Below are 22,870 nucleotides of genomic sequence, written 5' to 3' on the forward strand. Positions count from 1 at the left end.
GTCCAGACCTTTGTGAAGGGAGTGCTGCATATACAGCCTCCTGTGGTGCCTCCAGTGGCACCGTGGGATCTCAATGTAGTTTTGGATTTTCTAAAATCTCATTGGTTTGAACCACTAAATAAGGTGGATTTGAAATATCTCACTTGGAAAGTGACCATGCTTCTAGCCCTGGCTTCTGCCAGGAGAGTGTCAGAATTGGCAGCTTTATCTTACAAAAGCCCATATCTGATTTTCCATTCGGACAGGGCAGAACTGCGGACTCGTCCGCATTTTCTCCCTAAGGTGGTGTCAGCATTTCATCTGAACCAGCCTATTGTAGTGCCTGCGGCTACAAGTGACTTGGAGGACTCCAAGTTACTGGACGTTGTCAGAGCATTAAAAATATATATTGCAAGAACAGCTGGAGTCAGAAAATCTGACTCGTTGTTTATATTGTATGCACCCAACAAGATGGGTGCTCCTGCGTCTAAGCAGACGATTGCTCGTTGGATCTGTAGCACAATCCAACTGGCACATTCTGTGGCAGGCCTGCCACAGCCTAAATCTGTAAAGGCCCACTCCACAAGGAAGGTGGGCTCATCTTGGGCGGCTGCCCGAGGGGTCTCGGCATTACAACTTTGCCGAGCAGCTACGTGGTCAGGGGAGAACACGTTTGTAAAATTTTACAAATTTGATACTCTGGCTAAGGAGGACCTGGAGTTCTCTCATTCGGTGCTGCAGAGTCATCCGCACTCTCCCGCCCGTTTGGGAGCTTTGGTATAATCCCCATGGTCCTTTCAGGAACCCCAGCATCCACTAGGACGATAGAGAAAATAAGATTTTACTTACCGATAAATCTATTTCTCGGAGTCCGTAGTGGATGCTGGGCGCCCATCCCAAGTGCGGATTATCTGCATAAATTGTACATAGTTATTGTTAACTTATTCGGGTTATTGTTGTAGGAAGCCATCTTTCAGAGGCTCCGCTGTTATCATACTGTTAACTGGGTTTAGATCACAAGTTGTACGGTGTGATTGGTGTGGCTGGTATGAGTCTTACCCGGGATTCAAAATCCTCCCTTATTGTGTACGCTCGTCCGGGCACAGTACCTAACTGGAGTCTGGAGGAGGGTCATAGGGGGAGGAGCCAGTGCACACCACCTGATCGGAAAAAGCTTTACTTTTTGTGCCCTGTCTCCTGCGGAGCCGCTATCCCCCTGGTCCTTTCAGGAACCCCAGCATCCACTACGGACTCCGAGAAATAGATTTATCGGTAAGTAAAATCTTATTTTTTGGGTTCCAAAAGTCACATTGGTTTGAACCACTTAAATATGTGGAGTTAAAATATCTCACATGGAAAGTGGTCATGCTGTTGGCCCTGGCCTGGGCCAGGTGCGTGTCAGAATTGGCGGCTTTATCCTGTAAAAGCCCTCATCTGATTTTCCATTCGGACAGGGCGGAATTGAGGACTTGTCCTCAGTTTTCTCCCTAAGGTGGTTTTCAGCGTTTCACCTGAATCAACCTATTGTGGTGCCTGCGGCTACTAGGGACTTGGAGGACTCCAAGTTGCTAGACGTTGTCAGAGCCCTGGAAATATAGGTTTCCAGGACGGCTGGAGTCAGAAAATCTAACTGGTTGTTTATTCTGTATGCACCCAACAAGCTGGGTGCTCCTGCTTCTAAGCAGACTATTGCTCGTTGGATTTGTAGTACAATTCAGCTTGCACATTCTGTGGCAGGCCTGCCACAGCCAAAATCTGTAAAAGCCCATTCCACAAGGAAGGTGGGCTCATCTTGGGCGGCTGCCCGAGGGGTCTCGGCTTTACAACTTTGCCGAGCAGCTACTTGGTCAGGAGCAAATACGTTTGTAAAATTCTACAAATTTGATACCCTGGCTGAGGAGGACCTGGAGTTCTCTCATTTGGTGCTGCAGAGTCATCCGCACTCTCCCGCCCGTTTGGGAGCTTTGGTATAATCCCCATGGTCCTTACGGAGTCCCCAGCATCCACTAGGACGTCCAGAGAAAATAAGAATTTACTTACCGATAATTCTATTTCTCGTAGTCCGTAGTGGATGCTGGGCGCCCATCCCAAGTGCGGATTGTCTGCAATACTGGTACATAGTTATTGTTACCAAAAAATCGGGTTATTGCTGTAGTGAGCCATCTTTTCTAGAGGCTCCTCTGTTATCATGCTGTTAACTGGGTTTAGATCACAAGTTATATGGTGTGATTGGTGTGGCTGGTATGAGTCTTACCCGGGATTCAAAATCCTTCCTTATTGTGTACGCTCGTCCGGGCACAGTATCCTAACTGAGGCTTGGAGGAGGGTCATAGGGGGAGGAGCCAGTGCACACCAGGTAGTTCTAAAGCTTTACTTTTGTGCCCAGTCTCCTGCGGAGCCGCTATTCCCCATTGTCCTTACGGAGTCCCCAGCATCCACTACGGACTACGAGAAATAGAATTATCGGTAAGTAAATTCTTATTATTTATGCCTCTCAACCGACACCATTAACGGCGTGCTTATTTTCCAGAAATTAACTTTTGAAATAAATGAGTTGCAGCGGTAGCAGCCATCTTTCTTATTGACCCACTAGGTCAGTGATCTCCAACCGTAGCTCGCGAGCTACCGGTAGTTCGCTGTAGTATTTTCGGTAGCTCACAGAGCGCACGGGCTTGGGCAGTCACTGGCACTCCTCCTCCCTTCATTTTTAATATGGTGCCGGCCGTCAGCCAATCAGAGCTCGTGGACCGGCAGTGGTGGCACCTGATTGGCTGCTGGGCCGCAAGTTTTGATTGGCTCCCTTACCGGCACCATATTTTAAATGCCCGCCGCCGCCGGAGACTCTGTCACCCTCACCGCAGCCGATGTCCGGACTTCACAGGAGAGGCGCATGCTGCGCTCTCCTCCCCTTCCGTCCCTCATACAGGAGGAGCAGCACCGGCTGCAGTAGAAGAAGCCAGCAAGGGTTAGCACTGTGTGGAGCACTGTATCGGACACTGCAGGGGGACATTTTATCTGGCGCTGCGGGGGGGCATTTTAAATGGCACTGCGGGGGACATTGTATCTGGCACTGCTGTGGGGGCATTATTTGTGTATCTGGCACTGCTGGGGGCATTATTCGTGTATATGGCACTGCTGGGGGCATTATTTGTGTATCTGGCACTGCTGTGGGGCATTATTTGTGTATCTGGCACTATGCAGGGTGGGGGGGCATTATTTGTAGTTGTGAGGACACCCACTTTTCTGAGGCCACACCCACTTTCACAGGAACACACACGCATTGGGGGGAGGGGGGAGCTCCTTCAGAGGTTTTATTTTCCGAAAGTAGCTCACACCCCAATTAAAGTTGGAGACCACTGCACTAGAATGTAGTTAATTTTGTTTAATCTCTGTTGCCCTCAGCCCACTGGTGCTTCCGAGTCGCTGCACCCTGCCCACTGGCAGTTCTGATTGGGGCTATGGCTGGGTAGGTGATCAGACAGCAGCAGGGGAGACGTTTGGGAATGCCTTGCTGGTGTTATACTCCTTGAAGCTGGCACTGTAGTAGCATTGTTTGTGACGGCCACAGAACGGGATCTCTCACAACCCTATTGGGCAGCTTATTATCTCGCCGATGTTGGCAGTGATCGTGCTGAACGAAAAAATATGTGGGTCCCAGAGACCCCTTATTTTAAAAAAAGTGGAAACCCAATTCACTGTTTCTGGGTCCCATGTCAGTTGAGCTACCCATGTGCCTCCCCACATGTACTTAAATCTGATCCCACTACATATCATCAGACCACTCAACATGCCCCCTAAATGATTGTTAACAGCTTCATAATCCTACATTTTGTGTGTGTGAGCAGTCAGACAAAATGTACATTCCTTTGCCACAGCACAGAACGCACAGCGTGCGTCGGCTACGATGAGGTGAGCGCTGGAGAAGACTGCTTCACTGGACCCCTGGATATCTCAGCGCATTGTCGGAGAGGTGAGTATACATGACTTGCTACTTATCTAAGATATATATCGTATCGAACTGAGGCGATGTATAGTGATAAGTAACAATTCAGTTTACACTTTCTACATGAATAGACCCCTTAGTGTAAAAAAAACCCACACTCACACATACAGTGGGGGAAATTCAAATGTTTGAAAAGTCAATTGGGTGTCTGTTTTTTCCTGTCTATTAAATAACAGACACCCAACTGACTTCTCAAACATTTGAATTCCCCCCAGTATGTACACATGCTAATTTGAAAATGCAGACAGAGGTTTCAAAATCCCAACATGGATCAGGACAAAGGAAATGATGAGATGCAAACGTGCAACATTAAAGTGGAAGTTGTGACAAAAACAAAATAATAATAAAATAAAAAAAAATATATATATGTGTATGTATGTATGTATGTATGTATGTATGTGTGTGTGTATATATATATATATATATATATATATATATATATATATATATATATATATATATATATATATATATATATATATATAACAATATACAGAAAGTTAACTATCCATCACCTAATGATAGTGGATCATATAAAGTTTAAATATCTGTATTCATTAAGTAAAGAAGGTAGTTCTAGCCTAGAGTCACACTTTGGGGGTGATTCGATGTGCTAAAAATAGCACATCTACGATCAGATTCTCTGACATGCGGGGGGACGCCCGGCACAGGGCTAATCCACCCCACATGTCAGGCCCTGCCCCGCCGCATAGGTGCAAAAGCATCACACGGCGATGCTTTCACACCTGCCAAGTAGCTCCCCACCTGCGCTGGCAGGCGACTACCCGCCACGTCCGGGATTGCAGCAGCTGCGTGTGATGTCAAGCAGCAGCCGCGGCCCGCCCCCGCAATGGTCTGGACATGCCTGCGTTGTCCGGACTGCACCCCCCCCAACGGTGTTACAACCTTGTTGTATTTGCAAAGACTAAAAAGTGTACATAAAAAAAAAAAAAAGTAAATTCTTGTGGATATTAGGTACTTGGCAAAAGAGAAGCCATACACCTCGGACCAAAGAAAGACTCTCTCTCTCACTCACAAACAAACACACGCGCATGCATACAGCCACATACAGACACATGTTTACACATGTATACTGACACATGTAAACTCATATTTTCAGATACATAAAGACACATGTACACAAGCATACAGACACACACATACTAGATTCTACACAAGCTACATGGGTGGTCTTCTATGTTACCGCTGGGAATGGAAGGGGATCTAGACGGGAGATCTTCTTCCTATAAAGCTTCACAACTCGGGAGTAGCAGTGTGTTAATGCATTAGCCATCCACGTGTGTTATTGCCGCTCCGCTCTGTGCTGTGTCACCCGTCGGTGTGTAAGGGGAGGCGGTACCAACCACGCTCCACCCTCCCTAGCTGTCGATTGCAGGCCTGTCCAACCGGCGGGCGGGCGGCGGCTGACAGTGAAGGGGAGGAATGGGGAGTGTCTCACACTGACTGACACGGCAGGATCCCAAAGGTACACAGCGGTCAACACAGCGCGTCCTGTGGGACCCGCTTCTTTTTGCAAACTAAGTCCCTTGATGCTTATAGCGCGTTTTTGCGATCACTGGCTGGGGTTGTTCACCCTGTTTGCGGTTGGTCTGTATCCTTATTATCTAATTGAGAACAAACAATACCTTTACTGTGAGTGTAAGAAGGCAAGTGTAAGAGTGGATGTGTTGGAGACTTCTGCTCTGTTCAGTGAATATACTAGTGTGGTTCTCAAACATTGTCCTCAAGGCACCCCAACAGTCCAGGTTTTAAGGATACCCTTGCTTAGAGGCACAGGTGACTCAATTAGTACCTCAGTCAGTTTGATTATACCATCTGTGCACAAGCAGGGATATCCCTAAAACCTGCCCATATTTGGGTGCCTTGAGTACGGCGTTTGGGAACAACTGACGTAGTGACATCACTGAAATGGGAGGCGCTAATCTCATTCTCTAAAAACACCACGCGGACCTAATTACACTTTCTAATGATCCAATTTCCCTTTTGTAATGAAAATAGTGCAAGGGCTAATATTGCGACCTCAGCCATTAAGATTATTTTGTGCTTAAGTTGACTACTTATTAAATACTTAGAGCATCATTCAGTCCCGGCGCCAAACTGCGCATATGCAGCGGCCATACATCGGCTGCGTCGTGACACACATTGTGGTCGCATCCCCGCATTGCGATCGTAATGTGATTGACAGGTGTGGCAGTTTTCAGGGGGGCCACGCGACGGGTGGGGGGGGGGGAGGGGGCACACTGGGGGTGGGGGCAGGACCGCTTCCAGGGCGTTTGCGTGATGTCGCATGCAGCCGTGCCGATAAAAAAAAAAAAATGGTCGCTGACAGCGCAGCAGGTCTGCGCTACCAGGGGTCGACCTTAGTACCGATGTGTCCGCAATTAGATTGCAGAGGCATCAGGAGGCGGCCTCAAACATGCTGGGCGGCCCTACCCTGTGCTGGGCGGCCCCCAACATGTGCAGAGATGAATGCTGATCTTGCTGCATAGGCAGCCATCTGTGTTAATCTCTAAATAACCCCCTTAGTACTTAAATAGTTATGATCCACTTAAATTTTTATAGCTTCAATTGTTTTTCATCTTTTTTTTCCAATTCTTAAGGGCCCCATAAACTACAGTAACATGTCGCACCCTCATGTCGCATAAGATTTCCCTTGAACCGCCCGGCAGGATCACATAAGATACATCGTATGCGGTCCTTTTGCCTACGATGTATCTTATCCGATCCCAACCATGCTTACGGGATCCGACATAACACAAGAGCGGCACTTAGGGGCTCCGATCTGATGCTCACGGGACCGTGCATCAGATCGGATGTAAAACGCATCCGATTTGTCACTTTTCATCCGATTTATCGTCCCGAAAGGTCGAAATCGGATGAAATTGGGCATTATCGTTGTAGTGTATGGGGTCCTTTACCCCTTTTAAAGAGTCAGTCACCGTGCAAAGGTTTTCCCTTTCATCTGAAATGAGACCTGGAAATATATGCACGAGGCTTTGGGTTGAACATGTTTAATTCTTAGCCCAGCCTCCTTATGGTTTAGACCTCGGTGAGTGATACGACGAATTGAGCTAGAATCCAGACTGCTAAATCCCTATTTTGCATGAGATCTCCACTGGGAGTCAAATTAAAGGTATGACCCATTTATGGACATAACATTTTGCGTATGGAACTTCAGTTGAAATGACATCACAATTTGATCATGGATCATCTTCTAAATTGGGGTAAGCTAATAACTCGGTCAGATTGTGTTTATACATTCAGCATCCCTAGCATGGAATCTCTCGCTTTATAAATCACTTATTAAGGAGCGTTTCAGATAGCCTTCTCTAGATTTACAATTATTTGTCAGTAACAGGAGATGGTCCCTGGTTGTATCCTGAAGCTATATCATATTTTCTCTATCGTCCTAGTGGATGCTGGGGTTCCTGAAAGGACCATGGGGAATAGCGGCTCCGCAGGAGACAGGGCACAAAAAGTAAAGCTTTTTCCGATCAGGTGGTGTGCACTGGCTCCTCCCCCTATGACCCTCCTCCAGACTCCAGTTAGATTTTTGTGCCCGGCCGAGAAGGGTGCAATCTAGGTGGCTCTCCTAAAGAGCTGCTTAGAAAAAGTTTAGCTAGGTTTTTTATTTTACAGTGATTCCTGCTGGCAACAGGATCACTGCAGCGAGGGACTGAGGGGAGAAGGAGTCAACTCACCTGCGTGCAGGATGGATTGGCTTCTTGGCTACTGGACATCAAGCTCCAGAGGGACGATCACAGGTACAGCCTGGATGGTCACCGGAGCCACGCCGCCGGCCCCCTTGCAGATGCTGAAGTCAGAAGAGGTCCAGAATCGGCGGCTGAAGACTCCTGCAGTCTTCAAAAGGTAGCGCACAGCACTGCAGCTGTGCGCCATTTTCCTCTCAGCACACTTCACACGGCAGTCACTGAGGGTGCAGGGCGCTGGGAGGGGGGCGCCCTGGGAGGCAAATGATTACCTATAAAGGCTAAAAATACCTCACATATAGCCTTAGAGGCTATATGGAGATATTTAACCCCTGCCTAATTTTTCTAAATAGCGGGAGACGAGCCCGCCAGAAAAGGGGCGGGGCCTATCTCCTCAGCACACGGCGCCATTTCCTCTCACAGCTCCGCTGGTCAGGACGGCTCCCAAGTCTCTCCCCTGCACTGCACTACAGAAACAGGGTAAAACAGAGAGGGGGGGGCACATTTATGGCGATAGTTTGATATAACAAAGCAGCTATAAGGGAGCACTTATTATAAGGCTATCCCTGATATATATATAGCGCTTTTGGTGTGTGCTGGCAAACTCTCCCTCTGTCTCCCCAAAGGGCTAGTGGGTCCTGTCTTCGTTAGGAGCATTCCCTGTGTGTCTGCTGTGTGTCGGTACGTGTGTGTCGACATGTATGAGGACGATATTGGTGTGGAGGCGGAGCAATTGCCAAATATGAGGATGTCACCCCCTAGGGAGTCGACACCAGAATGGATGCCTTTATTTATGGAACTACGGGATAGTGTCAACACGCTAAAGCAGTCGTTTGACGACATGAGGCGGCCGGACAATCAATTAGTGCCTGTCCAGGCGACTCAAACACCGTCAGGGGCTGTGAAACGCCCTTTGCCTCAGTCGGTCGACACAGACCCAGACACAGGCGATGACTCCAGTGGTGACGGTGACGAATCAACCGTATTTTCCAGTAGGGCCACACGTTATATGATTTTGGCAATGAAGGAGGCGTTACATTTAGCTGATACTACAGGTACCACTAAACAGGGTATTATGTGGGGTATGAAAAAACTACCTATAGTTTTTCCTGAATCAGAAGAATTAAATGACGTGTGTAATGAAGCGTGGGTTGCCCCTGATAAAAAGCTGATAATTTCAAAGAAATTATTGGCATTATACCCTTTCCCGCCAGAGGTTAGGGAGCGCTGGGAAACACCTCCTAGGGTGGACAAGGCGCTAACACGCTTATCTAAACAAGTGGCGTTACCCTCTCCTGAGACGGCCGCACTTAAAGATCCATCAGATAGGAGGATGGAAAATATCCAAAAAAGTATATACACACATGCAGGTGTTATACTACGACCAGCTGTAGCGACTGCCTGGATGGGCAGTGCTGGGGTAGTTTGGTCAGAGTCCCTGATTGAAAATATTGATACCCTGGACAGGGACAATATTTTACTGTCGTTAGAACAAATAAAGGATGCATTTCTTTATATGCGTGATGCACAGAGGGATATCTGCACACTGGCATCACGGGTAAGTGCTATGTCCATTTCGGCCAGAAGAGCTTTATGGACGCGACAGTGGAAAGGCGATGCGGATTCAAAACGGCATATGGAAGTTTTGCCGTATAAAGGGGAGGAGTTATTTGGAGTCGGTCTATCAGATTTGGTGGCCACGGCTACAGCCGGGAAATCCACCTTTCTACCTCAAGTCACTCCCCAACAGAAAAAGGCACCGACTTTTCAACCGCAGCCCTTTCGTTCCTTTAAAAATAAGAGAGCAAAGGGCTATTCATATCTGCCACGAGGCAAAGGTCGAGGGAAGAGACAGCAACACGCAGCTCCTTCCCAGGAACAGAAGCCCTCCCCGGCTTCTACAAAAGCCTCAGCATGACGCTGGGGCTTCTCAAGTGGACTCGGGGACGGTGGGCGGTCGTCTCAAAAATTACAGCGCGCAGTGGGCTCACTCGCAGGTAGATCCCTGGATCCTGCAGATAATATCTCAAGGGTACAGGTTGGAATTAGAGACGGATCCACCTCGCCGTTTCCTGAAGTCTGCTTTACCAACGTCCCCCTCCGAAAGGGAGACGGTTTTGGAAGCCATTCACAAGCTGTACTCTCAGCAGGTGATAGTCAAGGTACCTCTTCTACAACAAGGGAAGGGGTATTATTCCACTCTTTTTGTGGTACCGAAGCCGGATGGCTCGGTAAGGCCTATTCTAAATCTGAAGTCCTTGAACCTGTACATAAAGAAGTTCAAGTTCAAAATGGAGTCACTCAGAGCAGTGATAGCGAACCTGGAAGAGGGGGACTTTATGGTATCCTTGGACATCAAGGATGCGTATCTCCACGTTCCAATTTACCCCTCACACCAGGGGTACCTCAGGTTCGTTGTACAAAACTGTCACTATCAGTTTCAGACGCTGCCGTTCGGATTGTCCACGGCACCTCGGATCTTTACAAAGGTAATGGCCGAGATGATGATTCTTCTTCGAAGAAAAGGCGTATTAATTATCCCATACTTGGACGATCTCCTAATAAGGGCGAGGTCCAGAGAACAGCTAGAGATGGGATTAGCACTGTCTCAAGAAGTGCTAAAACAGCACGGGTGGATTCTGAATATTCCAAAATCCCAGTTAATGCCGACAACTCGTCTGCTGTTCCTAGGGATGATTCTGGACACGGTTCAGAAAAAGGTTTTTCTCCCGGAGGAAAAAGCCAAGGAGTTATCCGAGCTTGTCAGGAACCTCCTAAAACCAGGAAAGGTGTCTGTACATCAATGCACAAGAGTCCTGGGAAAAATGGTGGCTTCTTACGAAGCAATTCCATTCGGCAGATTCCACGCAAGAATTTTCCAAAGGGATCTGTTGGACAAATGGTCAGGGTCGCATCTTCAGATGCACCTACGGATAACCCTGTCTCCAAGGACAAGGGTGTCTCTTCTGTGGTGGTTGCAGAGTCCTCATCTATTGGAGGGCCGCAGATTCGGCATACAGGATTGGATCCTGGTGACCACGGACGCCAGCCTGAGAGGCTGGGGAGCAGTCACACAAGGAAGAAACTTCCAGGGAGTTTGGACAAGCCTGGAAACGTCTCTTCACATAAACATTCTGGAACTAAGAGCAATATACAATGCTCTAAGCCAGGCAGAACCTCTGCTTCAGGGAAAACCGGTGTTGATCCAGTCGGACAACATCACGGCAGTCGCCCATGTGAACAGACAGGGCGGCACAAGAAGCAGGAGTGCAATGGCAGAAGCTGCAAGGATTCTTCGCTGGGCAGAGAATCATGTGATAGCACTGTCAGCAGTGTTCATCCCGGGAGTGGACAACTGGGAAGCAGACTTCCTCAGCAGACACGATCTTCACCCGGGAGAGTGGGGACTTCATCCAGAAGTCTTCCACATGCTGGTAACCCGTTGGGAAAGACCAATGGTGGACATGATGGCGTCTCGCCTCAACAAAAAACTGGACAGGTATTGCGCCAGGTCAAGAGATCCGCAGGCAATAGCTGTGGACGCGCTGGTAACGCCTTGGGTGTACCAGTCGGTGTATGTGTTTCCTCCTCTGCCTCTCATACCAAAAGTATTGAGAATTATACGGCAAAGAGGCGTAAGAACGATACTAGTGGTTCCGGATTGGCCAAGAAGGACTTGGTACCCGGAACTTCAAGAGATGATCACGGAAGATCCGTGGCCTCTACCTCTAAGGAGGGACTTGCTTCAGCAGGGTCCCTGTCTGTTTCAAGACTTACCGCGGCTGCGTTTGACGGCATGGCGGTTGAACGCCGGATCCTAATGGAAAAAGGCATGCCGGAAGAAGTCATTCCTACTTTGATTAAAGCAAGGAAAGAAGTAACCGTGCAACATTATCACCGAATTTGGCGAAAATATGTTGCGTGGTGCGAAGATCGGAGTGCTCCGACGGAGGAATTTCAACTGGGTCGATTCCTACATTTCCTGCAATCAGGATTGTCTATGGGTCTCAAATTGGGATCTATTAAGGTTCAAATTTCGGCCCTGTCGATTTTCTTTCAAAAAGAATTGGCTTCAGTCCCTGAAGTCCAGACCTTTGTTAAGGGAGTGCTGCATATACAGCCCCCTGTGGTGCCTCCAGTGGCACCGTGGGATCTCAATGTAGTTTTGGATTTTCTAAAATCTCATTGGTTTGAACCACTAAATAAGGTGGATTTGAAATATCTCACTTGGAAAGTGACCATGCTTCTAGCCCTGGCTTCTGCCAGGAGAGTGTCAGAATTGGCAGCTTTATCTTACAAAAGCCCATATCTGATTTTCCATTCGGACAGGGCAGAACTGCGGACTCGTCCGCATTTTCTCCCTAAGGTGGTGTCAGCATTTCATCTGAACCAGCCTATTGTAGTGCCTGCGGCTACAAGTGACTTGGAGGACTCCAAGTTACTGGACGTTGTCAGAGCATTAAAAATATATATTGCAAGAACAGCTGGAGTCAGTAAATCTGACTCGTTGTTTATATTGTATGCACCCAACAAGATGGGTGCTCCTGCGTCTAAGCAGACGATTGCTCGTTGGATCTGTAGCACAATCCAACTGGCACATTCTGTGGCAGGTCTGCCACAGCCTAAATCTGTAAAGGCCCACTCCACAAGGAAGGTGGGCTCATCTTGGGCGGCTGCCCGAGGGGTCTCGGCATTACAACTTTGCCGAGCAGCTACGTGGTCAGGGGAGAACACGTTTGTAAAATTTTACAAATTTGATACTCTGGCTAAGGAGGACCTGGAGTTCTCTCATTCGGTGCTGCAGAGTCATCCGCACTCTCCCGCCCGTTTGGGAGCTTTGGTATAATCCCCATGGTCCTTTCAGGAACCCCAGCATCCACTAGGACGATAGAGAAAATAAGATTTTACTTACCGATAAATCTATTTCTCGGAGTCCGTAGTGGATGCTGGGCGCCCATCCCAAGTGCGGATTATCTGCATAAATTGTACATAGTTATTGTTAACTAATTCGGGTTATTGTTGTAGGAAGCCATCTTTCAGAGGCTCCGCTGTTATCATACTGTTAACTGGGTTTAGATCACAAGTTGTACGGTGTGATTGGTGTGGCTGGTATGAGTCTTACCCGGGATTCAAAATCCTCCCTTATTGTGTACGCTCGTCCGGGCACAGTACCTAACTGGAGTCTGGAGGAGGGTCATAGGGGGAGGAGCCAGTGCACACCACCTGATCGGAAAAAGCTTTACTTTTTGTGCCCTGTCTCCTGCGGAGCCGCTATTCCCCATGGTCCTTTCAGGAACCCCAGCATCCACTACGGACTCCGAGAAATAGATTTATCGGTAAGTAAAATCTTATTTTTTCTGGCATGAGAAGCAGCCAGAGAGAAGTAAATAGATGTATAAGTGGGAGGAATGACTGTGGGTTCTAAGCTGTAAAAAGGTTGCAAAGAGCTATTTGGATGTCATTATGATTAAGTAAAAGTTATAAAGTCTTATAAAATTGGATTTCTACCCAATTAATAACAATACTTAATATGATGTTTTACTTATGTATACAAGGGTATGGTTAACCAGCAAATGTTTGGTTTTGGTAGCGATGTGCGTCAGTATTACATATGTGAACCTTACTATACGTTTCCACCTGGCTGCTATCAAAGCAGATGGGCTAGACACCCTCCCCCCCACCCTCCCCCCCCTCCCTCCCCCCCGTTTTGTGTTTGTGAAGAACTATAAAAAAAAGTGGAGCCACCAATTGACAAATAACCTAATACATGATAAACTTAATTATTCGACGCCATTAAACAGGTGCAGTAGCTATAGCAACACATCACGTCTAAAATGTTGCCTTCTAAATTAAATTATTGCCCTTCCTGCACCTAGAGTGCACACTAGTATTCCATTTGCCTACAGTTAGCTGCCACGTGCACATAGCCACGGCCTCTCTGATCATTTTCGCAGCTTTGTGGTTCTCTCCTGTAGCAGAAGGGATTTAAACCCCTTTAAATATGAAATCTGCGGTCTATGTGACCAGTCGGGACAAAGTGGCTTGTGCAGTCACTACAATGTGAGAGGCTGAAGATATGCTGCCAGGTTACTTCTCAGCCGAGTTCCTATGTGTGCTGGGGATTACATAATTTTTACCGGCGGCCGGGATCCCGGCTGTCATGTTGTGGACACCCACAGAAGGAGAAAAGCCTGCGGCGCCGATATTGTGGCGGCGGCATTTCAGGCGGTCTCATGATTACCTACTGTGTTGGGGTGGTTTTGCCAATTCTCAACCAGTGTTGTCGCATCTTTTGTGATGTTTTTTGTCTTGAAAGGGTTCTTGTGTGTTTTGGTACACATCGGAGAACCTTTTGAAGACCAAAAAACATCACAAAATAAAAGCACACTGGTTGAGAAGAGCCTAAAACACCACCACATCTATGTAAGCAGGTTATATTGGCTATAGAGGCATAAGCATTTTTATTATTGGACATCTTTGTTGTCTTAATATTTTGCTGTCAATGTCAGTAATTAGTCTTTATTTTTATGTTTGCCAGCTGGGCTGTTATCTGGGATTTGCATCGACGTGGAGGCACCTTCTCTCGCCTGGCTCAGAGGATAAAGAAAGGTTTGTATGACACGTGGAATCTTTGCGGGGCGTTATTTATTCATTATTACTATTATTCATTCAATTGAATGAGAAAGTGTCCAAACTTTTGACTGGTAGTGTTTGTGTGTGTATATATATACATACACACACAGTTGTGCTCATAAGTTTACCTACCCTAGCAGAATTTGTGATTTTCTGGCCGTTTGTCAGAGAATATGAATGATAACTCACAAACTTTTCTTTCACTCATGGTTAGAGGTTGGGTGAAGCCATTTATTATCAAACAACTGTGTTTACTCTTTTTAAATCATAATGACAACAGAAACTACCCAAATGACCCTGATCAAAAGTTTACATACCCCAGTTCCTAATACTGTGTACCCTTTAACATCAATGAGCACAACTGTGTATGTGTGTATGTATTTGTGTATGTATGTGTGTATATATATATATATATATATATCTATATATATATATATATATATATATATATATAATAAATATATATATATATATATATATATATATATACAGAATTATTATTTTTATTTTTTTGTGGTTCAGTAAGAAAGTAAAGACCCTTGACTCCCTGATAAGCTTGATTCGGAGCTTCTCATTTGAGGACCCAACAAATGACAAACTACAGGATGAGATCTCCAGGATCCGTGGCAAAGTGAAGCAGGTCAGTCCTGTGTGATGCATTTTGTGTGCTGACCTCTCCCCTACTTATGACTAGTGTCAATTTGTGAAACTGCAGGATGTAGTTTCATTGCCGGCAGTCGGGATCCCGCGGTCAGGATACAGACGCCAGAATCCCGACCACTGACAATGCTCAATGCTGCCAGACGGAATCCTGGCTAACAGAGGCCGTTCCCACTCGTGGGTGTCCGCCACACCCATAGAGTGGGAACGGAACCTGTGGTGAGCACAGCGTGGTGAGCTTCGTTGCGCTCGCCCGCCCCCCTGCCGGCATTCTAGCGCCCAGGATCCTGGCGGCAGTATGCTGACCTCCGGGATCCCGGCATCCCATACCCAATGCAAGCTGAGGTCTTCATTGGGAAAATTTCTACTTAATAATAATTACTAATTTCTCTACTTATTTTTGTTTTACAAAAACACATTTTTCCTGCTTAGCAAATTGTGGGTAGTTACAATAGAAGTGTGGTTGCTATGCACAAGTATTCATAGCAACATGCACTACTGAATCACACTTGAATTAGGGCCCTGTTATTTATAGAATGAAATAACTCGGGGAATGTTTATTCACATACCATCAAGCTCTGGTTTTGAGAGATGGGCACCAGGGCATGAGGAGGCAGAGATGAAGTGCAGTAAGTACATTGCCATCTACTAGGTGACTGCGCATGCAAACATCCTAAACTACAAAAATATACACCCGCATGCTTATTATCTTATATTTATCAGACTTTGTTATATTATATAAACCGGCTTTTGGTGTCGAATTGGCCACCAGAATTCTAGACATGAAGTACTTTATAGCAAAGTCTTATTATTTATTTTTCTGCAGTTCCACAGGGAATACATTGGGGTGTAGAGTTGGATCTTGATCCAGAGGCACCAGCAGGCTAAAGCTTTGACTGTTCCCAGGATGCATTGCATGGCCTCTATAACCCCCGCCTCCGGACACTGGAGCTCAGTTTATAAGTTGGTGCCTGCAGAGCAGGTCACATAATAAGGGGGGCTGCACTAGGCAGCCCTAAAAAGAGCTTTTAGAAGACTTTAAGGACTGCAGCACTTTATATGTCATTCTGACATACTGTGCTGCGGCTCCATCACCTCCCCAGCAGCGCTGCATACTCCCGGTGGCTGAGTTCGTGTGGAGGCGCTCCGGTTCCCAGGCACACCACTGCAGAGGCTCTCCTGGATTGCGTGGCTGCTTCTTCGGGAGGAGGTAAGAGGGTCCCCCAGACGGGACCCGCCGCTAAAACGCGTTCCGGTCCTGGGACCGCGCTGCTGTGTCAGTACAGGGACCCCACTATATCCAGCAGGGCAGAGAGCACAGGTCGGATTGTGTAAAATACGTTTTCTCTGACGTCCTAGTGGATGCTGGGAACTCCGTAAGGACCATGGGGAATAGCGGCTCCGCAGGAGACTGGGCACAAAAGTAAAGCTTTAGGACTACCTGGTGTGCACTGGCTCCTCCCCCTATGACCCTCCTCCAAGCCTCAGTTAGATTTTTGTGCCCGAACGAGAAGGGTGCACACTAGGGGCTCTCCTGAGCTGCTTAGTGAAAAGTTTAGTTTTAGGTTTGTTATTTTCAGTGAGACCTGCTGGCAACAGGCTCACTGCATCGAGGGACTAAGGGGAGAAGAAGCGAACTCACCTGCGTGCAGAGTGGATTGGGCTTCTTAGGCTACTGGACACCATTAGCTCCAGAGGGATCGAACACAGGCCCAGCCATGGAGTCCGGTCCCAGAGCCGCGCCGCCGGCCACCTTACAGAGCCAGAAGCAAGAAGAGGTCCGGAAAATCGGCGGCAGAAGACATCCTGTCTTCACCAAGGTAGCGCACAGCACTGCAGCTGTGCGCCATTGCTCCTCAGCACACTTCACACTTCGGTCACTGAGGGTGCAGGGCGCTAGGGGGGGGCGCCCTGAACAGCAATAAAAACATCTTGGCTGGCGAAAATACATCACATATAGCCCCCAGGGCTATATGGATGAATTTTAACCCCTGCCAGATTACACTGAAAAGCGGGAGAAAAGGCCGCCGAGAAGGGGGCGGAGCCTATCTGCTCAGCACACTGGCGCCATTTTCCCTCACAGCTCCGTTGGAGGGAAGCTCCCTGGCTCTCCCCTGCAGTCACTACACTGCAGAAAGGGTTAAAAAAGAGAGGGGGGCACTAATTAGGCGCAGTATTAACAATACAGCAGCTATAAGGGGAAAAACACTTATATAAGGTTATCCCTGTATATATATATATAGCGCTCTGGTGTGTGCTGGCAAACTCTCCCTCTGTCTCCCCAAAGGGCTAGTGGGGTCCTGTCCTCTATCAGAGCATTCCCTGTGTGTGTGCTGTGTGTCGGTACGTTTGTGTCGACATGTATGAGGAGGGAAATGATGTGGAGGCGGAGCAAATTGCCTGTAATAGTGATGTCACCCCCTAGGGGGTCGACACCTGAGTGGATGAACTGTTGGAAGGAATTACGTGACAGTGTCAGCTCTTTACAAAAGACAGTGGTTGACATGAGACAGCCGGCTACTCAGCTTGTGCCTGTCCAGACGTCTCATAGGCAGTCAGGGGCTCTAAAGCGCCCGTTACCTCAGATGGCAGATACAGACGCCGACACGGATACTGACTCCAGTGTCGACGGTGAAGAGACAAATGTGACTTCCAGTAGGGCCACACGTTACATGATTGAGGCAATGAAAAATGTTTTACACATTTCTGATAATACGAGTACCACCAAAAAGGGGTATTATGTTCGGTGAGGAAAAACTACCTGTAGTTTTCCTGAATCTGAGAAATTAAATGAGGTGTGTGATGAAGCGTGGGTTTCCCCCGATAAAAACTGATAATTTCTAAAAAGTTATTGGCATTATATCCTTTCCCGCCAGAGGTTAGGTTGCGTTGTGAAACACCCCCTAGGGTGGATAAAGCGCTCACACGCTTGTCAAAACAGGGCTCTACCCTCTCCTGAGATGGCCGCCCTTAAGGATCCTGCTGATAGAAAGCAGGAGGGTATCCTAAAATGTATTTACACACATACTGGTGTTATACTGCGACCAGCAATCGCCTCAGCCTGGATGTGCAGTGCTGGGTTGGCGTGGTCGGATTCCCTGACTGAAAATATTGATACCCTAGATAGGGACAGTATATTATTGCTTATAGAGCATTTAAAAGATGCATTTCTATATATGCGTGATGCACAGCGGGATATTTGCCGACTGGCATCAAGAGTAAGTGCGCTGTCCATTTCTGCCAGAAGAGGGTTATGGACACGACAGTGGTCAGGTGATGCGGATTCCAAACGGCATATGGAAGTATTGCCTTATAAAGGGGAGGAGTTATTTGGGGTCGGTCTTTCAGACCTGGTGGCCACGGCAACAGCTGGGAAATCCACGTTTTTACCCCAGGTCGCCTCTCAACATAAGAAGACGCCGTATTATCAGGCGCAGTCCTTTCGTTCCCATAAGGGCAAGCGGGCAAAAGGTTCCTCATTTCTGCACCGTGACAGAGGGAGAGGAAAAAGGCTGCAGAAATCAGCCAGTTCCCAGGAACAGAAGCCCTCTCCCGCCTCTGCCAAGCCCTCAGCATGACGCTGGGGCTTTACAAGCGGACTCAGGCAGGTGGGGGCCCGTCTCAAGAATTTCAGTGCGCAGTGGGCTCACTCGCAAGTAGACCCCTGGATCCTTCAGGTGGTATCTCAGGGGTACAAATTGGAATTCGAGACGTCTCCCCCTCGCCGTTTCCTAAAGTCGGCTTTACCGACATCTCCCTCCGACAGGGAGGCAGTTTTGGAAGCCATTCACAAGCTGTATTCCCAGCAGGTGATAATCAAGGTACCCCTCCTGCAACAGGGAAAGGGGTATTATTCCACATTGTTGTGGTACCGAAGCCGGACGGCTCGGTGAGACCGATTTTAAATCTAAAATCTTTGAACACTTACATACAGAGGTTCAAATTCAAGATGGAGTCACTCAGAGCAGTGATTGCGAACCTGGAAGAAGGGGACTACATGGTGTCTCTGGACATCAAGGATGCTTACCTTCATGTCCCAATTTACCCTTCTCACCAAGGGTACCTCAGGTTTGTGGTACAGAACTGTCACTATCAGTTTCAGACGCTGCCGTTTGGATGGTCCACGGCACCCCGGGTCTTTACCAAGGTAATGGCCGAAATGATGATACTCCTTCGAAGGAAGGGAGTTTTAGTTATCCCTTACTTGGACGATCTCCTGATAAGGGTAAGATCCAGGGAACAGTTTGAGGTCGGTGTAGCACTATCTCAGGTAGTGTTGCGGCAGCACGGTTGGATTCTCAATATTCCAAAATCGCAGCTGATTCCGACGACTCGTCTTCTGTTCCTAGGGATGATCCTGGACACAGTCCAGAAAAAGGTGTTTCTCCCGGAGGAGAAAGCCAGGGAGTTATCCGAGCTAGTCAGGAACCTCCTAAAACCGAGCCAAGTCTCAGTGCATCAATGCACAAGGGTTCTGGGAAAAAGGGTGGCTTCCTACGAAGCAATCCCATTCGGCAGATTCCACGCAAGAACTTTCCAGTGGGACCTGCTGGACAAATGGTCCGGGTCGAATCTTCAGATGCATCAGCGGATAACCCTGTCACCAAGGACAAGGGTGTCTCTCCTGTGGTGGTTGCAGAGTGCTCATCTTCTAGAGGGCCGCAGATTCGGCATTCAGGACTGGGTCCTGGGGACCACGGATGCCAGCCTGCGAGGCTGGGGAGCAGTCACACAGGGAAGGAATTTCCAGGGCTTATGGTCAAGCCTGGAGACATCACTTCACATAAATATCCTGGAGCTAAGGGCCATTTACAATGCTCTAAGCTTAGCAAGACCTCTGCTTCAAGGTCAGCCGGTGTTGATCCAGTCGGACAACATCACGGCAGTCGCCCACGTAAACAGACAGGGCGGCACAGGAAGCAGGAGGGCAATGGCAGAAGCTGCAAGGATTCTTCGCTGGGCGAAAAATCATGTGATAGCACTGTCAGCAGTATTCATTCCGGGAGTGGACAACTGGGAAGCAGACTTCTTCAGCAGGCACGACCTCCACCCGGGAGAGTGGGGACTTCACCCAGAAGTCTTCCACATGATTATAAACCGTTGGGAAAAACCAAAGGTGGACATGATGGCGTCCCGCCTCAACAAAAAACTCGACAGGTATTGCGCCAGGTCAAGGGACCCTCAGGCAATAGCTGTAGACGCTCTGGTAACACCGTGGGTGTACCAGTCAGTGTATGTGTTCCCTCCTCTGCCTCTCATACCCAAGGTACTGAGAATTATAAGACGGAGAGGAGTAAGCACTATATTCGTGGCTCCGGATTGGCCAAGAAGGACTTGGTACCCGGAACTTCAAGAGATGCTCACGGAGGATCCGTGGCCTCTACCTCAAAAAAGGGACCTGCTCCAGCAAGGACCCTGTCTGTTCCAAGACTTACCGCGGCTGCGTTTGACGGCATGGCGGTTGAACGCCGGATCCTGAAGGAAAAAGGCATTCCGGATGAAGTCATCCCTACCCTGATCAAAGCCAGGAAGGATGTAACCGCAAAACATTATCACCGCATTTGGCGAAAAAATGTTGCGTGGTGCGAGGCCAGCAAGGCCCGACGGAGGAATTTCAACTAGGTCGATTCCTACATTTCCTGCAAACAGGAGTGTCTATGGGCCTGAAATTGGGGTCCATTAAGGTTCAAATTTCGGCCCTGTCAATTTTCTTCCAGAAAGAACTAGCTTCAGTCCCTGAAGTTCAGACATTTGTAAAAGGGGTACTGCATATACAGCCTCCTTTTGTGCCATCCAGTGGCACCTTGGGATCTCAATGTAGTTTTGGGTTTCCTAAAGTCACATTGGTTTGAACCACTTAAATTTGTGGAGTTAAAATATCTCACATGGAAAGTGGTCATGCTGTTGGCCCTGGCCTCGGCCAGGTGCGTGTCAGAATTGGCGGCTTTATCCTGTAAAAGCCCTTATCTGATTTTCCATTCGGACAGGGCGGAATTGAGGACTCGTCCTCAGTTTCTCCCTAAGGTGGTTTCAGCGTTTCACCTGAACCAACCTATTGTGGTGCCTGCGGCTACTAGGGACTTGGAGGACTCCAAGTTGCTAGATGTTGTCAGGGCCCTGAAAATATGTTTCCAGGACGGCTGGAGTCAGAAAATCTGACTCGCTGTTTATCCTGTATGCACCCAACAAGCTGGGTGCTCCTGCTTCTAAGCAGACTATTGCTCGTTGGATTTGTAGTACAATTCAGCTTGCACATTCTGTGGTAGGCCTGCCACAGCCAAAAATCTGTAAATGCCCACTCCACAAGGAAGGTGGGCTCATCTTGGGCGGCTGCCCGAGGGGTCTCGGCTTTACAACTTTGCCGAGCAGCTACTTGGTCAGGAGCAAATACGTTTGCAAAATTCTACAAATTTGATACCCTGGCTGAGGATGACCTGGAGTTCTCTCATTCGGTGCTGCAGAGTCATCCGCACTCTCCCGCCCGTTTGGGAGCTTTGGTATAATCCCCATGGTCCTTACGGAGTTCCCAGCATCCACTAGGACGTCAGAGAAAATAAGATTTTACTCACCGGTAAATCTATTTCTCGTAGTCCGTAGTGGATGCTGGGCGCCCATCCCAAGTGCGGATTATCTGCAATACTTGTACTTAGTTATTGTAAAATAATCGGGTTATTGTTGTAGTGAGCCATCTTTTCGAGAGGCTCCTCTGTTATCATACTGTTAACTGGGTTCAGATCACAAGTTGTACGGTGTGATTGGTGTGGCTGGTATGAGTCTTACCCGGGATTCAAAAATCCTTCCTTATTGTGTACGCTCGTCCGGGCACAGTATCCTAACTGAGGCTTGGCGGAGGGTCATAGGGGGAGGAGCCAGTGCACACCAGGTAGTCCTAAAGCTTTACTTTTGTGCCCAGTCTCCTGCGGAGCCGCTATTCCCCATGGTCCTTACGGAGTTCCCAGCATCCACTACGGACTACGAGAAATAGATTTACCGGTGAGTAAAATCTTATTTTCATAAGGCTCCACAGTGCCCGGTGGTGAGGACCAGCATAGGGGATAAGGCTTTTGACCTGTAGCCCCTCCCCCAGCCCCGGGCGCCATCTACTACTGGTATTCCCGCCCTGGAGCTGCTTATCACTCTACCTCACTCCCTGACTGAGACTTCGGCGCCATCTTCTCAAGTAGCTGCGTCTGGTCTCCGGGACTGCAGGGCAAAGTCTCCTCTATAAATCCGACTGCCTCATCGAGTGTTGTATGAGTTGCCGGCGGCCAGCATACCGGCGCCGGGATCCCGACCGCCAGCTTGCCGACAGCGGGGCGAGCGCAAATGAGCCCCTTACGGGCTCGCTGCGCTTGCCACGCTACGGGCACGGTATCTATTCTCCCTCTAGGGGGGTCGTGGACTCCCAAGAGGGAGAAAAGGTGCCGGTATGCCGGTTGTCGGGGATTCCGGCGCCGGTATACTGTGCGCCGGAATCCCAACAACCGGTATACTGAATACCACCCACCTCATCAGTACTGTGATTTTACAGTCACTTAAGTATTGTATATTCTAAATACAGTGTTAGTTAAGAACAAGTGTATCTGTACCAGAATATTTAGTACAAGTGTTCTGATATGTATGTCCAGTCCCTGGCTGTGCATTTCTATCAGTCCAGTACAATTTTGTGTGTCAAAAATAATTTCTGCATTGTCACTGACTGTGTGTGCCTGCATCTGCTGCATGAAATTCACTTTCAGTGTATCACAGATATAGCTATCACTGTATTCTGTACCCTGGGGGCTAAGTGCGTCAGGGTCTCTCTCTCTCTCTCTCTCTCTCTCTCTCTCTATATATATATATATATATATATATCTATCTATAT

At 48.1% G+C, this 22,870-nt stretch overlaps 1 protein-coding gene across 2 annotated transcripts in view; it reads left to right on the top strand.

Moving 5' to 3' along the window:
* Nucleotides 1-22,870, top strand: part of LTO1 (LTO1 maturation factor of ABCE1) — a 99,394-nt gene that overhangs the window by 65,774 nt on the left and 10,750 nt on the right. For both annotated transcript variants that reach the window (XM_063944149.1, XM_063944148.1), the window contains exons 3-4: nucleotides 14,252-14,322; nucleotides 14,869-14,986. In XM_063944149.1, the coding sequence (XP_063800219.1) occupies nucleotides 14,252-14,322; nucleotides 14,869-14,986 (189 nt within the window). The remainder of the gene's footprint in view (nucleotides 1-14,251; nucleotides 14,323-14,868; nucleotides 14,987-22,870) is intronic.

Source organism: Pseudophryne corroboree, chromosome 11 (genome assembly GCF_028390025.1).
Source record: "Pseudophryne corroboree isolate aPseCor3 chromosome 11, aPseCor3.hap2, whole genome shotgun sequence".
NCBI lineage: Eukaryota > Metazoa > Chordata > Amphibia > Anura > Myobatrachidae > Pseudophryne > Pseudophryne corroboree.